Source organism: Eublepharis macularius, chromosome 4 (assembly GCF_028583425.1).
Source record: "Eublepharis macularius isolate TG4126 chromosome 4, MPM_Emac_v1.0, whole genome shotgun sequence".
In the NCBI taxonomy this organism is placed as follows: Eukaryota; Metazoa; Chordata; class Lepidosauria; order Squamata; family Eublepharidae; genus Eublepharis; species Eublepharis macularius.
In genome coordinates, this window is record NC_072793.1 from 78170980 (window position 1) to 78189281 (window position 18302).

At 41.7% G+C, this 18302-nt stretch overlaps 1 protein-coding gene across 1 annotated transcript in view; it reads right to left on the minus strand.

Moving 5' to 3' along the window:
- LOC129327368 (collagen alpha-1(XXIII) chain-like) overlaps positions 1–18302 on the minus strand; it is a 507186-nt gene that overhangs the window by 6628 nt on the left and 482256 nt on the right. Inside the window, exons 30-34 of the mRNA XM_054975948.1 lie at positions 17162–17188; positions 16584–16637; positions 11261–11347; positions 6186–6248; positions 2282–2320 (exon numbers count right to left, since the gene is read on the minus strand). Of these exons, the coding sequence (XP_054831923.1) occupies positions 2282–2320; positions 6186–6248; positions 11261–11347; positions 16584–16637; positions 17162–17188 (270 nt within the window). The remainder of the gene's footprint in view (positions 1–2281; positions 2321–6185; positions 6249–11260; positions 11348–16583; positions 16638–17161; positions 17189–18302) is intronic.

An 18302-nucleotide genomic window follows, 5' to 3' on the forward strand; every position in this document is an offset into this window, starting at 1 on the left:
TAAAAATTAGAAAAGGTCAAAATATATCACACTATTATTTACAGAGTTCATGCTTGTAGGATCACTGAAAAAGAACACAAACATGTTTTAAAACACAGGCACAGCGTGCATCTCATACACATATACTGTGAAACAGTTCTCCTTTGTTAACATGCTAATTAATCAAACCACCCTGAAAGTTCTTAAGAGATGTTTACAGGCCTCACTAACAAAAGTCAGAATCTGCCCACACTATAGCTTAACTGTATTTGTAACACCTTAGTGGCACTGTTGATCCTTATTGTGGCTTTCTTGTCACATACTGCGACTACATGGCTTACATTCAGTGTCTATAATAAAGTAATATTTCTTGAACTTGGAACTAGGATCATCAAATTAGGTGGTTTGTTTTAAAATGTGGTTTGCGCAATCCTCCAATCATTTTTAAAAGCTGTCCTTTCTACTCAGTCTTGGTACAGAAACACATCCTATTATGTACTGCTCTTCTTTGTATACGTTACCTTGACACTGTCATGCTACATGAAAACTAGGGGTGTGCGCTTCGGATTTCTGATTCGGATAAAATACTTGAATCGGACCCGATCTGCAAAGATTCGGGAATCCCGAATCAAAGCTTCCCTGAAGCATTCAGGTTGCTTTGGGGGCCAAGCTGAAAGGGCCCTTTCCCTGCCTCTTGCAAGCAGCAGGGCCCTTTAAACATCCCACCTCTAGCTCCCCACCCCCCCACTTACCTTGGCCCTGCTGCTTGCTGCAGGCCGCTGCAGCTGTGGAGGCAGCGGGGTGGCGCAGCAGCAGCAACTCCAGCCTTCCCTGCTGACTTGCGGGGCCACGCGCTGCCGGATCCGGCCTTTCTGACCACCCTGTGGGCCGCTGCGGCCCTGGAGGAGGTGGCATGGCAGCGGCAGCAGCGGCTCCAGCCCTCCCCACAGCCCTGAGGGCCCACATGGCAGCAGACGAGGCTGAAAAGGCCCCTCCTGCCTCTCAAATGGCCACTGTGGGCCCATGTGGCTGTGGTGGTGGCCAAAAAAGCCTTCCCCACCACCCTGCAGTGCCGCGCGCCACCGGTTCTGGCCTTCCCGGCCACCCTGTAGGTCTGGAGAAGGTGGCGTGGCAGTGGCGGCTCCAGCCCTCCCCGTAACCCTGCGGGCCTGGAGGAGGTGGCGGCGGCGGCGGAGGAGGCAGCTCTGGTCTTCCCCGCCCAGCCAGGTAAGTGGGTTGGAGATGACGTGGGGGGGGGGCTAAGTGGGAGGTGAGGAGGGTGGGAGTGGGTGGGGGAGCTGGGAGAAAGCCCAGCCCCCTGAATCACTTTGGAATGCTCCAAATCTTTACGGAGCATTCTGAAGCGATTCAAATACCCGAATCTGAAGCGGCTTGCCGTTTTGGGTTTTGGGTATTTCTGAATTCAGGTAAATCCGAAGCAGGAAACCCGAATATTTTTGGGGTGCACACCCCTAATGAAAACAGCATAGACTTTTGTAGAATATTGTTGGGGAACATATATAGAGCTCCAATATTTACTAAACAAGAGCTGGAAAGAGTGTGAAAGTGTTTTCATTTCTCAGGCAACCAGGCCATCTTTTCCTGTTTTACTATGCAGAAACGTGTGCGCATGCGCTCACATGTGTGTCCGTGTGTCCCTTCATCTAATTCAGAATGAGGGCAATGAGAGACTTCAGTTGCTCTCAAGTCATTGTTTACTGATGTTTTTATTGCCTTGGTTTTTTTTCTTACTAAGGTTTTATGGATTTCTTTTTGGATTTTTTTCTTGTTTTTTTTCTGTTCTTAGTATTTTGTGCTTTCTGGAAAAAGATAAATGGAGTGAGGATTTTGCATCTCAAAAGTTCCCTTTTACCTAAAGTTCTCCAAATGTTTACAAATGAAAAAGTTCAGGATCAAAGTTACAATTATCTGGCTGAGTGTAAAGTCAGCGAGGATGGGGGGAGCAAAAAGCAATCAGAACTCCCTCCTGTCTGTTGCTTCTTTATTGGGAATCACTTTCACCTCTCTGTTTTTCCTGCTGTATGCAGCAGCCAATGCTCAAAGATGTGGATCTGCTGCCATCTTGTGTAGCCCCATCCGAAGCTGCCTAACTTGAAATTAGTTGTAAAATCACAATAAAAATATACCATGATTAGAATATAAGGGCAAGATGCAAAGTCAACATGAAAACTGAAAAAACCCTGGATTTCTAAACTATATCTAGGAGGACTGGGAGAGCACTGTTGTTCTTGCTGAGTAACAAACCAATATCAAAGTGAAGGAAAAAAAACAGAATACATACCTTGTGCCAACACCCTGGTACTGGCAATCCATCTGGTCCCTACAAAAAAAATAATGAACACTTTTGAACTCTTGGAAAACAAATATATCATGTAGAAAAAGCCATCACATTCATTTGTGATGAACCAGCAAGATCCACAGCTGTAACATCAACTGATATAAGTGTATGCAGCCTACCCCATCAAGTGTAGTGTTTGTGCAAAAGTAGGTATATATTAGTGAAATCATATTCAATATATCTATTTTGCAAAATGAAGTAATTACTGGAGTTTACAAACAACTACTTTTAAAACTTTAAAAAACCTGTCTGGATTCTAGTTAAGTTTAACTGCCTGAATGTTTTGCTTTATGCAGTAATAGAATTTTGATGGAGACAACATGTACAAGTACATGTCATCTGTTACAAATTTAGCCATATTTCTATTAACTGATCTCTCAGAGAGTATCTCTGAGCTTGAGTAGCTCTGAGATTTTGTGTGGTCTACTAGGAAATGGCTGTATGTTTCTCAAAGTGGAAAGTATAATCACAATGGCTAAGGCATACTGGTCTCCTAAGGCGACAGTCTATGGCTATTAAGTTATTTATTTACTTCATTTATACCACACTTTTCTCCTCAATGGGGACCCAAAGTGGCTCACAACATTCCCTTCTTCTCTACCAATCTATCAATCACTGTATGAAGTTGGAGACAAAATCTCCTTTGAGTAAGCATAATTTCCTTTTCAGTTCTAGAAAGAAAAATCTGAATAGTTCCCATGCATGGAATCAACTAATAGAACCATGTGAATCAAAAACAAGACAGATGAGCCAGCGTCTCATTCTCTCTCTCTCTCTCTCTCTCTCTCTCTCTCTCTCTCTCTCTCTCACACACACACACACACACCAGTTTGCACATTCAGTGTGCACATTCTGAAGCTATCCAGATGATTTGCACAAACATGGTGTGTTTCACAAGCCAGCAACATCTGGATAAAGCTGAAGTAGTAGAATGCTATATATAAGTTGGTTACCATTTTTATCCTGACATCACTCTGTAGACAAATCCATCACACATTAGAACATGAAACATTACTCAAACTAATAAGAGAAAAATGTCAGAAGAATGGCAGTTCAGTGGGGCCCTGTATAATATATTTTGTTTCTTCATTATTCCATAACACTTTACATTTTCTGGAAATGGGGATAACTCTTGGAACTGTGTGGACAAAATAAAGAGCATAACAGTAGAGTTTAGTTTACCTCCCCTAAAATTAGCTGTTAAAAAGTCATGTCAGGCAGCATCAATATATTTAATTTTCAAACCTGGCCCCATCTGCAGATATTTAAACCTGCAAATCAGGTCTAGATGGAGAGAAGGAAGATTTTCCTACAAACTTGGAGACCCTCCCCCAGGTTTGTGGAAAAATCTCACCTAAAACGGAGGGTTAACCCCCCCACACCCTCCTAAAGAATTCTGCACTTGCACAGAACTGCCACTGATGCCACCTGCCCCCAAAATTGCTGCCTCTCTTCAGCTGTGATGCTGAGTGCAGGAGAGTTGGTGGTGGCGCTGTGAGAAAGCAAGGACCAACCATCACTGCCAGTCCCATCATTACTGCCTATTCAGCTGCAGCACTGTGGATGGGGGTGGGCGAGGAATTGCTGCTGCCTCCAGGCATCACTGCCTCTCCGTTACCTTTAGTGGCTCAGTATACAGATGAGGAAAGGAGCTGCCACCATCTCTGCTGTCATTTCCTCTCCAGAGAGAAAGAGACAGTAAGAGAGAGAAATGTGTAGTTAGCACCTAAGTGTGCTAACTACAGACTTTTCTGCAACGCACAAGTGTCCTGTGACAGATACACAGTGCTCCCTCAGCAGATGATGCAAAAACGGTTCTCTGAAGGAAAGAAGAATGATAACCATTATGCTATGCCAACAAGTTAGGACAGTTAGGTTGATACTGGGTCCCAACTGGGTGCTTGAGAAACTGTGCTCTAATGTTTTCAACACATAGCTAAACTCAGAAGTTGCCAGAATGGATGCCCATCAGTTAACCATGCAGGATCACTCCAAACCAAGCACATTTTCAGGACCAAAGCATGCATGGGGGGTGGGGAATAGGCACACATGAATCATGGCTAAGAAGTCCAGGGACCCAGCAAGGAGGAAGGGGGAGGGGCACAAAAGGCAATTATGAAGAGAAATGGCTTCAGTCTAAATTGGCATTGAATGTTTGTGATGTTATTTATAAATGTAGCTCAGCATGTTTATATCCTTGTAGGCACAGGGCTTTTTTCTGGTGGTATGCACTGGCACACAGTATTGACACCTCTTTTGACCTGGTGGGCTTGGGCTCCCAAGTTGGCAAACATTGTGAATACTGGCACCTCTTTTTTTTTAAATTACTGTGTAGACATATATACCTCTCAACTAAAAGTCTGCCTTAAATCACACCTTGGGTCACTCTTCAAAGTTCACAGGTATGCCCAAAAGTGGCTCCCTAATACTGAATGGGATGAAGTGGTTTAGTAGTAGGCTATCTGCTTTGCTCTCAAATAATTCCCGATTCAATTCCTGGTGTTTCTGTTTAAAGGGATCAAGTTGTAGGAGACGTGAAAAACCTCTGGATGAGATGTTGGAGAGTCACTGCCACTCATATTAGACAATACTGACTTTGATGAGCCAGTGCCTGACTCAATATAAGATAGCTTCATGTGTTTGTTGCAATTATTCGGCATGATCATTATACAACTAGTTATATGTCAGCACTGCTCTTGGAATTGTTTAATATTTCCAGTGGGGTAGCTCTATTAGTCTACTGTAGCAAAACACAACAATAACAATAATAACTATTGATTTATATACTGCCCTTCAGGACAGCGTAATGCCATACTCAGAGCGGTTTACCAAGTATGTTGTTATCCCCACAACAATCACCCTGTGAGGTGGGTGTGGCTGAGAGAGCTCCTAGAAGCTATGACTGACCCAAGGTCATCCAGCTGGCTTCAAGTGGAGGAGTGAGGAATCAAATCTGGTTCTCCAGATTAGAGTCCTGCTGCTCTTAACCACTACACCAAACAGAAATCCAGTGGTACTTTAAAGACTAACATTTATTCCAGTACAGAACTTCTTCAGAAAGTTCATACTAGAAAAAAATGCTGTTAGTCTTTACAGTGCCACTGGAGTTTTTTTGTATTTAATATTGCCTGCCTTACAAGGCTCTAGTGGGCTACTCTGCCCTGTCAAGACTTGGTAGCCACAGGAACCACAGGAGCCTTGAATGCAAGTGGATTTCATGAGCTGATCACATGGACATACAAAGCTACCTTATACAAGGTCTCATAACAGAAACTTTGTAAGACACTTAACTGGAGAGATCAGGGAATGAATCTTGGCTTTTATACATTTAAAGCATGGGTGGTACTATATTGCTATGAACTTCCCTCCCATGTTAAAGCAGAAACCATATCCTGAATGGTGAGGTGATCCTCTCATACTTTAAAAATAAAATATATAAATGCATTTCTTTCATCATTTAGCATTCCTCTGATTTGAATGGAATAAAGTATGTGCTGTAGGTTTGCCCTGGCTTGAGGAAATGTTGCCTAGGATCTATACCTCATTCTACGTTTTTTGGTCTTTCAGAGGTCAAATAAACACTTGATGTGTTCTGGCAAGTGTGTTCTGTTACAGCAATTTTGCTCTTTTGACAATCTGTACACTCCAAACATTTATAGAGATGAATGTGTGCTGACTGTCGGATAAAAAAAGGAAATTATCAATTTGCATTTTCTTCCCTCTGTGGAACGAGGCAGGGAAGTGTTCAATTATCCATACTAAAAGGGATTTGTACTTTCCAGCGTGAGGATGAAGCCAATCAGAAGAAGCCATGCAGGAAAGGAAAGAAATAAAGGAGATACCGTACCAAAGGGCAGAGCATATTCACACCATCCAGTTCTGGTAAACCTGGCTCTCCTTTAAAAATGAACTGTTAATTGAGAATGGAGAAATACACAGAAAAGTTAATAGGAAAGGAAAGGAGAAACAAAGTGGTAAGGAAATCTCTCTTCAGAAACCTCACAGATTTGGGTATATGCATACTGCAATCTAGGAGCACATTTGTTCCTATTTTTTTATGAACTCGCTATTCTCCCATAAACTGAAAAAAGCAAAACAAGATTAGCAGTTAGAATCCAGGTCTTTATCATGCCAGATCAAAAGCACAAATGTCCTCTTGTGTTGTAAACATGCTGCAGCTTCCTAGTAAGTACCTGCTTAACCTGGTGGGTGGAAATTAATAGAGCTTCTTCTTTTCTGTAGCAGCTGTAAAGAAGTAAAGCAAAAAAAAATATTGCTCCTGTGTCTCAGAGTATGAAGTACTAAAATGGCATGAGGTATGAGGCTTCCAGAGCGTCTTGTGCAAGGTTCTGAACCATCCGTTCAACATGAGCCTCAGCCTATATTCTCTACACAAACTGTGATCCACAAATACATTTTGCCAACCAAGTATTATTATGCTTAAAAATTTTCCCTTCTTCATTTTCTCAGGTCCAGGCAGGCAGCAAAACATTCCCGACTAGCAGAATGTTTGAATTGTTCAGTCATAAGTTGTATGCCTCTGCTATGCAGAGAGAATTCCCTGTTTACTGGTGACTCTGCATTGGTTATATAAATCACCTCCCAGACCTCTGCAGTTGCTGCTTGCGTCTAAGGTGGACTGCTGTGGTGCTGCCTTTAGGGCCCATTCTGGCCTCTGCAGGGATGATGTGCCTGGGACAAGTTTCCTCCCATCAACATAGCTGCTTGGTTCCAAGGTAGGCTGAAAAGGTACTGCCTCTGAAGCCTGTTCTGGATTCCATGAGGTGGTCTGGACAGGAAGACACTTTCTTCCATCTGTGCTGCTGCTGTTCTGGATCTTGCATGGAGCAGGAAGAGGGGAACGTCTTAATGTAACCAAATGGTGCCAGCTGGCCCTGGCACCAATCAGCCTATTGGTTTCAGAGTGGTATACAAAAAAGTGTAACTGATCCTCTGTTGTATATTGACTATTTGCTGATGTGCAACCCAGTAATATGATTTGTCTTGTTATGTCAGCATCTGCATGGTGCCCATTGCATCGGTCAGTTAAAGGTAAAATATGTACCTCCGTCCTTTCTCCAGCTTCCTGCCCTCATAATTTTTTTTGTAATCTTGGAAAAGAACTGCACTAGGATAATGAGCTCCTTCTCCCTGAGATTCTTTTTTTAAAAAAACCTGATCCTGACATGTTAATTTTATTCCCTGACAAAAATACAAAAAACAGCAGATGATGCTGGAAGTCCAAACTTCTAAAGTCACAACTAGTTGAGAGGTCTGTTTATATTAGGCATAAATATTACTGGTTTCTGCTTTGTGAGAGATCATCTAAAATATACATTTTTGTTTTTTATTCAACTCAGTAGGTTTGTACAAGCCTATTTAGATGTCAGGTCAACAGTCTCTTACTAAAACAATTTTCAAACACTTCCTCCTATACCACTACCCAAAAACAAATGCTAGACTGAATAAACAACATTAGTAATGAAGAATTAAAGAATCACAAACTCTTTTGGGTGACCTAATAATGCACAGAAAGTAAACTACAAACATTATACCTATTACAAGTGGGGGATCCACAAGGGCTTGGGGGAGTGCACCTCATGTTCCCCTCCCACACCATGTTCTCATTCTCTTCCCTGCCCCCCATAGCCTCTCCCCTTCTGTTTTCTTTTCTGCTTCCCACCCACCTTTGTCTGTCCCCATTTTCACCTTCCACTCCAGCTTCTCCCCTATGGTCCAGTTGCATGACGAAGGCTGAACCAGGCCCAGATGAGTGGAAGGGAACCTGTAAAGACTTGTGGGGGGTACTTCCCCAAACTATATCCTCTTTCTCTCCTCCTGGTAGCCCTCATATGCTCACCTTTCCCTATTTCCTTCTCTCCTTCAAAGCCATTAAACAAATTACCTTTAATCTTTCCTCTGTCTTCATCTATATCCACTAATTTACTTCATTTATATACTGTCTTCCTCCACAGTGGCAACCCAAAGCAGCTTACATCATGCTTCTTGCCTCCATATTATCCTTACAACAACCCTGAGAGTTGTTGTAAGTAAGGCTGAGAGTGTGCGACTGGATCGGAGCCACCCGTGAGCTTCCAAAGCAGAGTGGTGATTCTAACCTGGGTCTCCCACACCGTACTCTGAATCCCTAACCACTACAGTACACTGGCTTGTGGGAGGGGGGCTGCTGTTGAGCAGTAGCAAGCTGCCAGGCCTGGGTAGTCATGTGGCATCAAGTCATGTGGTGGTTGCTACTGAGCCTGGTCCCAATGAGTAAGGCCAAAACAGCTCTGGAAAGGGCCCTGCCCCTCCGGCCTTTTTCTGACAGAAACCAAGCCTGGAGTACTGACCTACAAGAGCTCCTTTATCATTTTGGTGGGGTTTTTTTTAAACCTCCAAATGTATGTTTTTTAGATTCCAGATTTTTCTGCAAACCTAGGGTATTTTTCAGGTGTGTATGAAGATCTGTCTTGTCCGTTCATAGCTCCAATCTCTAGACTTAAGTATTCACAGATCAGGGCCATTTTGCTATTAGTATATAAGATATATACGTATCCATCTATGAATCCCACTAAAGAATATCTCTAGATTTTTGCCATTATTCTGCAATGGAACCCAGATTATAGCCTCTAATATACAATCTATCAACTTTTTTCAAAACAAGTTTCATACCATTACAGTTGCACAGTAAAATACAGTATTTAGACATTTTTGCTAAATATTGTTGCTTTTATTCTCTTGTCTCTGTCCAAGAATGCTACCATCCCTCCCACAAAAGAAAACAAGGAACCCAACCAAAATATGCACAAAATCTATTTCAGTCATAAACACTGTTTGCAGAACATGAAGGTAGGGTTAATTTATATTATTCTGCCTCCACTACATGCTTTTAAAGGTAATTAAAATGTAAAAGATACTAGTTACATGAACAAAACCAAGCTGCAGAGCCCTATTCTGTATACAGCATGCCACTCTCACACTCTGGAGTTTCATTTTGAGATGTACAGTCGGGTGCAGGAAGAAGGGCTGAATTTGTTCCATGAATCCTTTCCAGTCATGTTTCATAGGATCCAACCCATTTTACACAGCATGATCAACTATTATAATGCATCTGACAAAAAAGTTTTTAATTTGGTCAACTGGTGGATTAAAAGAGTTCATTTCTAATGTTTTCTTATTTCATATGTACTAATTAGAGCAGAAGCTGCTGATGAAAGGAAAAATGTGCCCTACTATGATGGACAGGACTAGAGCCAGCTCAACCTCTCCCAGAGAACAGTCAATGAGAGCAGGTAGAATGCTAGGGCTAGGGCCAGTTGGAAGATTGGTTAAGGCAGTTGGTGAGATGGAAAGAAGGACTGGAAACTGCTGAGGAGAGACAATAGAGGTAATACCTGGCTATTGACACTTGTTAATTTATATTATAACCATCCACTATTATAAGAATTTGGGGTTATATGTACATCTCTTAATACCAGTATTTCTTTGTGTTTTAAATAATTCATTCCTGTGTTAAATATCCTGTAAATAGAAGCTATTCTGGTTTGTGTTTTAAACCTGGCTGGCCTGAAGTTGTTGGCTGAGAGGACATAAAACACATACATGAACATCAAGCATACTGGTCATGACCAGTGGGCCTAATTTAACTAAATGGTGGCAGTGCAGAGGGAGTAAACAATTGAGCTCCCATTCCCTAATAGCCCAGGGCAATAGTTGGGTGAGGGGTAGTGAATAGAGGGAACAGACTGCCTGTCTGGTGGTGTCTTTGGGAAGAGGAGAGAGAGAGAGGACATGGTGTGGATTTGGGTCAGGGCTCACTACTGGCTAAACAGAGGTTAGACAAATGGTGTGTTATGATGACTGCCCTTAACTGCTTGTGAAGCCTCAAACCTGTATAGAGAGGTTTATGGAGGCTGGCAGTGTGTAAGGGTGTCACACCTACCTTTGTATAAAACAAAATATTTTCTTTACATTTACTGCAGTAGTACTTTCAGTTGAAATATTAGAACCATATGTTACTAAATGAAGGTATCAACTCACAATAAGCATCAGAAAAAATACCTACCTGAACAGCTGTTTATTTCATCATAATACATAAATGATAGATTTGAGTTACCAAATCCACACAAACATAGCACAAACCAAGCAATTTGCAATATTCTTTAAAAATAAAACTGTTGGCTTTCTTGTTAGGTAGCACTGTTCTTTTTTATAGAATCTAGTGCTTGCTAGTTCTGAAATATAAAATATTTGCATAGGATTATGGAGCTATTTGCTTTATGGATCTCTCTTAATCACCTACCCAATCTGTTTCTTTCTACAGTTATCACCCAGATTTTTCCAAGTGAAATACATATTCAACAGACATATGGGGTTAGTCTGAAGAGTGAAGCATCTTTCTGAATCTGTCCTGTATCCAATGATTTTCTACTACTGCATCAGGGGTGGACTGGACTGTTGAGCTGAGCCCACGGGTCCCACTTGGGTGAGTCTACACCCATTGCCATTGCTGCTGTGGCTCAGATCTGAGTGGTTGAGTGACTGCTGTGGCTCTGCTTGCCCCTGGCCACCAGTGGCTCATTGGGAACTTGCCTACTGAGTTCAAGGGCCAGGCTACCTGTGTATTGCATTTTTTAGTTGTTACTGTAAGTGGTTGGCGATGTCTGTTTTTGTTGCCTCCCTTCTTTGATTGCTGTCAGATGGCTTTTCCACATTTGTGTCTATCTTTAAACACGATGGGAAGAACATCTCAACAAAGATACATTCCAGTGTCACATGAGAAAATAAAATAAAAACAGACTATTGTGATCCAGTACAAAATAGCCTAACTGCAGAAATCTTTTAAGACTTCCAAAGCACTTGTCAAAAGACAGCTGAGCTATTTTAAAAGGGAACAAATTCCCTGTAATATCAAAACCATACCACTGGACAAGGCTGATCCAATCCAGGTGGGCCCGGTTCTCCTTTTTGCCCCTTTGCTCCTTTTCTGCCTGGCAGTCCTCTTTCTCCCTGTGGATACAAAAGAAAAATGAATCCTTGATGCTCTGAAAGATTTGAGTAAAAGAAAACAGGAGTTATGTCCTAAATTCAACTATCATCTTCTGTCATCATTTTTGGATTCTGAGAATTTCATTTCTGTGAACTTACCCTGTAGCTGTGGTATTGCTGCAAACACTTACATAAAACCATTAAGCTAGTATAAAGCCACACATATTTAATGGCAATCTAGTGCAGTGTTTCCCAACTTGTGGCTCAGGATTCAAAACTGGGTCAAGAAGCCACGTAAAGTGGGTCACAGGTCAGCCATCCCTAATGGCAGCTCCTGAGTCCTGACATTTGCACCCTCCTTTCTTTCTTTCTTTCTTTCTTTCTTTCTTTCTTTCTTTCTTTCTTTCTTTCTTTCTTTCTTTCTTTCTTTCTTTCTTTCTTTCTTTCTTTCTTTCTTTCTTCTTCCCCCTTTTCAACTTCTCACATTCTTGCCTCACCTTCCCCTTTTGCGACAATAATGAGGGGTGGGGGGAAGCTGTCCAGCAACTACTAACAGCGATTCCGCACACATTGGATAATGCACTTCCAATCCTCTTTAGAGATCATTTGGAACTGAATTTTTCGAGTCTGAAACAAAAAAGCCACTTCCAAACAATAGCTAAAGTGCATTGAAAGTGCATTATCCAATGTGTGCGGAATCAGCGATTATTATAGTGGCTAGATTAAGAGGAAAAAACGCTGGAGAGTAGGTAGAAGCAGTTCAGTGCATGGAAAAATGAGAGGAAGAGAGAAAGGTGTGTGTGTGAGAGTAGGCTCTGCCTTGGCACTGCTCCTTCAGCAGCCCAATCTCTTGCCCATTTCCCTGCAGTGCCTCACTGCTCTCTACCTGCAGTGGAAGATGTACTTCACTAAGCCTCTTGCCATCCACCTCTTTGCAGACAATTGCCATCTTCCTGTATCTCCTCAACTCAGCATACTCCTGCCCCAGCACCTTCTCAATCACTTGAGCTAGCCCTAGATGTATCACCATATAAAGTAAATTTGGACTTGTGGGGCACCATACCAAAAAAGGTTAAGAATTACTGATCTAGTGTATTAACTAAGTAAATTGACATGAAGAGCTTGCTTATATATCATGCATGAACAGAATGAGGCAGTTGATTGTTGTGGATTTTCTGGGCTGTATATCTGTGGTCTTGGCATTGTAGTTCCTGACGTTTCGCCAGTAGCTGTGACTGGCATCTTCAGAGGTGTAGCACCAAAAGACAGAGATCTCTCAGTGTCATAGTGTGGAAAAGATGTTGGCAGGTAATTTATATCTACTCAGGAAGGTGGGTTTGGGCTGAGTCATCCTGTAAGAGTTTCTCAGGGTGTGGAATGTTAATGGAAGGAGGCTTCATTGTATCCTGAGGAGGTTCTTTTGCATATGAATTGGTGCTTGATATGCTAATCTTCTCTGCAGGGCTATTGTAGGATGTAGAGTTGTTTGTTAGCCTATTGTTTTTCAGGACTGGGAACCATGCTCTATTCATTCTTAAAGTCTCTTCTTTCCTGTTGAAATTGTGCTTATGCTTATGAATTTCAATGGCTTCCCTGTGCAATCTGACAAAGTAGTTGAAAATGTTGTCCAGTATTTTAGTGTCTTGGAATAGGATACTGTGTCCTGTTTGAATTAGGCTATGTTCAGCCACTGCTAATTTTTCCAGATGGCCAAGTCTGCAGTGTCTTTCATCTACTTTTATTCTTGTCTGGATGCTACACTGTGTGGTCCCGATGTAAACTTGTCCACAGCTGCGGGGTATGCGGTATACTCCTGCAGAGGTGAGGGGTCTCTACTGTCTTTTGCTGATTGTAGCATCTGTTGTATTTTTCTGGTGGGTCTGAATACTGTTTGTAGGTTGTGCTTTTTCATAAGCTTTCCCATCTGATCAGTGATTCCTTTGATATATGACAAAAACACTTTTCCTGTGGAAGACTGTTTTTCCTTAGTTGTTTGATTTATCCTTGGTTTAATCACTCTTCTGATTTCATTTCTGGAGTAGCCATTTGCTTGAAGTGCATGGTTTAGATGATTAGTTTCCTTGTTGAGAAAGTGTGGTTCACATATCTGTCTTGCATGGTCTACTAATGTTTTTATTATGCCTCTTTTCTGTCAAGGGTGGTGATTGGAGTTTTTGTGTAAGTACCGATCCATGTGAGTTGGTTTCCTGTAGACCTTGTGACCTAACTGAAAGTTTGTTTTGCGGATGACCAAGGTATCTAGAAATGGAAGGTTACTCTCGATTTCTTTCTCCATGGTGAATTGTATGTTCAGGTGGATATTGTTGAGGTGGTTTAAAAACTCCATCAATTCTTCCTCACTGTGGCTCCAAATGATAAAGGTATCATCCACAAACCAGAACCAGACTGTAGGTTTGTGGGGTGCTGATTCTAGAGCTGTTTTTTTCAAAATGTTCCATGTAGAAGTTTGCTATAACTGGGCTGAGAGGGCTCCCCATGGCCACCCCATCCATCTGTTCATAGAATTCGTTATCCCATTGGAAGTAACTGGTTGTCAGACAATGGTGGAATAAGGCTGTTACACCCACAAAACAAACTTTCAGTTAGGTCACAAGGTTAGGTCATCGTTCTCCAGCCGTGAAAGCCTTCGACAGAATGAGGCAGGATTACATCTATGCTTAAATCTTGATTAGAAATCAGAGGGGTTTCATGCGTATCCATGGATGTATTCTGTGCCATAAACTCGTATCTGCACATTATCCAGAATGATGTGATAGAATGAGGCTGAAGGCACATGTAGCATATCAAAAGAGCACCAGAGATTGAGTCTCTCTTCACAAGACATCTGGCACATGCTCTTCAATGTTTCCTCGGAACTGTAGTTTTAAAAGAGTCGCTTGGGATCGCTGTGGAGAGGAAGGTTGTAAATTCAAGCAAAATTAGGTTAGAAGCATTTTTTCTAGTGTAATTTATGGGCACAAGCCTTTTGTCGTCCCCCCCGCCCCCATACTCTGGGTGGAATTGCAAAGTTCCTCTCCCCCAGCCATCTTGCCCTGCTCTGTCTTTGATAACTTTTATTTTAAGACCTGGCATATTCCACCCAGAGTGAGGGGTGGGTGGGAAATAAAAGCTTGCACCCATAAACTACACTAGAAAACATTTGCTTGCATTTTCAACCTTCCTCTCCACAGTGATCCCAAGTGACTCTTTTAAAACTACAGTTCCCAGGAAACATTGTATCAGTTGACATTTGAACCACACATGCCTGATGTCTTGTGGAGAGAAGCTCTGAGATGGGAGCAAGCACAGAAGGACAAGGCTGAAACAGCAGCATTCTGTTTGCAGGCCCCCTACAAGAGAGAGATCAATATAGAAACAGAGCTCTCAGCATATTTAAAGGGCAGCAAGTTCTCATTCTCTCTCTCTCTCTAAATATATATATTACATGTTCCTTCAGCCTGCAGCAGAATTGTGCCATTTCAGAATCCAGGTGGGGTTCCTATTTTGATTGCTCTCACAAGAAAAAAAAGCTCCCTGCACGTATTAAATCAGCACACAATAGTATGCTAAACTTCTCCCCTGACATGCTAGTTTACTACACACAGCAAAAACATTACCTCCCTCTGAAAGTGATATAATCTAGAGATACAATCCAGAATTCTACTCCTCAGTCTTTCACCTAACTTTGCATACTGCTGAGATTCTGGTTCACAAACCAGAACAGGCTGTCCATATATTTTGTGGTAGGGTGTGAACATTCACATGCCTCCCCTCTTAATGCTTACAAGGTAGTATGTAATATGGGTCTATGCACACACAAAAGTTTTGATCCTTCAACCTTCAAAAACAAAGAGGGGGCTGCACAGATCTATGCACACACAGGATCCAGTCATACATTACGTTGTCTGTGGGTATGCAGAAGCATCCCTCCTCTTCTCTAGTAACTTACAAACTAGTCCCATGTGTATACACACAACTGGGCACACAACTATAGCCTAATGGAACTTGGCTTTTAACGGATCTTGGCTTGAGCCAGAAAGAGGATTTGAACCCTACTGTTCTCCAACTGCGAAGTTGTCCAGGAGCAGATTTAAACATGAAAAATAATTTGTATTTGTTTAATTCCTGCCTGAATTTAGACTGCTAGGGGTAGTGGAGTGTTACCATGTTTCAATGCTTTCCCAAATAACAGACTATATGAGGAAAGCTATGATGACAGGAAGAAGGCTATGTTCAACTCTTTCTGACAAGATAACTTTCTTGTGACCAGATTTAATTTTTTTTGCAGATAGTGCATTCAATTTTCAATTTTGCTGTCCACAAAATCTGAAATGATAATCATATCCTGTTTCTGCACATTTATATTTTTAACACATTTTTACCCCATCTCTCTGTCTTCACAGGGCCACCAAGGTGGCTAACAAACTTAAAACATACAAATTAAAACATCATCTTAAAACCCATTATAACCAACAAATAAATGCATAATTGATACAATTTAAAAACAGAATTTAAAATTAATACAAAAGATTTTTTAAAACCCTGTTAAAACATTCAGGAGAGATGACACATTAAACTCTTTAGTTCTCATGGACTAAAGCAGAAGTACATGGGACTTAGTCAGAAGTATATAATTCTAAAATATATCATGACAAAATATCTCATGGCATCTGTGAAGGAATGCACTTTAAAGAAGGTTTCCTAAGTGAAGCACTCAGAGAGCTAGAAGGGAAGGAGTAAATAATGGCCTGGAATAATAGCTTGATTGACAAGCTGCTCCCTTCTCTTCGATTGGCCAGTCAGAACCAGCCTTCAGGATGAGAATTGGTTGTGGACAGGATTTTGAGGAGAGTTTGTGAGTGAGTTTGACAGGGAAGGCCAGACAGGTTCTCCTCTGATATGAGGAAAAAGAAATATTTTGCCCTAACTGTAACACCATTGTCTTGAGAAGGAATTCTAGTTAAGAATTCCAAGTATAAAAGCCAGCACAAGCTGAACCCCTTTTACACTGCCACGATAGAATTGAGGGTGTACTTTTGGCAAAGAGTGATTGGGTAGTAACTGGAGACTCTCATTCAAGCCAAGTGAAGAAAGTGAGGAAGGGTGTGTGTGTCCTTCATAGCATCTAATACCATTTAAATTAGTTCCACTGTTTATTTTGGAAGAGGCTCTCTTGATGTATGGACATTTAAAATGAATATATGAATTAAAGGAAGGATTTTATTTTAAAGTTTAGTTCACTAGAAGTAATACTGACCTTTTCTCCTCTTTCACTTTTTTCTCCTTTTTCTCCTCTTAGACCTGGGAAGCCCTATAAAAGCAACATCAAACATGAGCAAAAGATGTGCAAGTTTAGTTCCAAAAAGTTCTGGTAATCAAAAGAGGGGTTATCAGGCTTTTTGGAAACAGAAGTCATTACTAACACAAAATGAAATACTTACAGGAGGAAAGCATATGGTATTTTATATACTTTGTATCATTAAACGTAACAACAAAAACACATTGAAATCCCTCAATACGTCACCAGGTGGCATGCAACCAGGCTACTTAGAATGTGAAAGAGCAGAGTGACATGGATTTTCTAACAACTCCAAAAATGTTTTACTTTTTCTTTATCAGAATTCCCTTTTTGATTTCCTCCAAAATAAGGATGACTCCAGAGTAGCTTTTTGGATAGAGAAGCTGCTTTGTTCTGAGGGACATTCCCATGCACACTTTTTAGTTCCCAAACTTTAAAATGGGAATGATAATGAACAAACCTACAGATTTCTGTGGAGATTATGCTTGTTGCTAAAATAATGATGGCACAATGAAAGTAGCCTATTCAGTACTTACATCTAATCCTGGTTCCCCTGGCTTTCCCTGGAGTCATTTAAGAAGGGAATGAGAGGAGAGTTAGTCACAATGTTAAGAGCAAGCTCATAACATTTTGTTGAAATCTTGCATATACATTCTAGAAAAGAACAGTACATTTTAGCACTATGTGAGAGTTAAGCACATACCTGTCCCTTTCACCCACCTGCCCTATGAGGAAAGACTGAGGAACCTGGGAATGTTCAGTCTGGAGAAGAGGAGGTTGAGGGGAGACATAATTGCTCTCTTAAGTATTTAAAAGGCTGTCACTTAGGGGAGAGGAGGAAGCTATTCTTGTTTGCACCAAAGGATAGGACTTGAAACAATGGGTTTAAACTGCAGGAGGAAAGGTACTAGCTGGATATTAGGAAAAACTGCCTAGGGATGTGTAGGTTCCCCTCATTTGCAGTCTTCAAGGAGAGGCTGAACCAATACTTGTCAGGGATGCTTTAGGCTGTTCCTGCATTTGGAAGGGGGTTGGACTAGATGGTCTGTAAGGCTCCTTCCAACTCTATGATTCTATGAATTTATGGGTATTAAAAACTGCTTAGCTTTGACTGCATTCTGATCTTTGCATACTGCATTTGGATAACACACACAGACATAGGGTTTCTAGGACCCCCTATACCCCGGGCAAGAGGTGGGAGTCCCAGCACTAACCTTCAGCCGCCCCTGCGCACATGGTCCTGGCCTGAGCGATGTCAGTTCCAGGAAGTGATGTCATCACACAGGTCACATGCTGCCCTGGGAGTGCTCCCGCGCTCCACAAGGGGGCCAAATCAGGCCGCTGTGGAGTGTGGGAGCATTGATATGCTCTGCAGTGGTTCAACTCAGGCCCGATTTGACCAGAATCTACCTCAACTCCAGCCTGATTCGTGCCCTAACCAGGCCGAATCAAGCCACTGTGGAGCGTGGGAGCGCGTCCCCAGGGACTGGCCACCCTACATACATACTTTTTTAAAAAATTAAATCTTCCTGTGTCATTTTATTAGCATACAATAAGCAAAATGAAAGGAAACTTGTTTGTTTCTTTAGCATTTCCCATAGAATTTGGCCTGGTCTACTACACAAGCAGCAGGTGGTAGATTCCTGAGGAAAAGATCAAATGGACTGTATCAGTGTA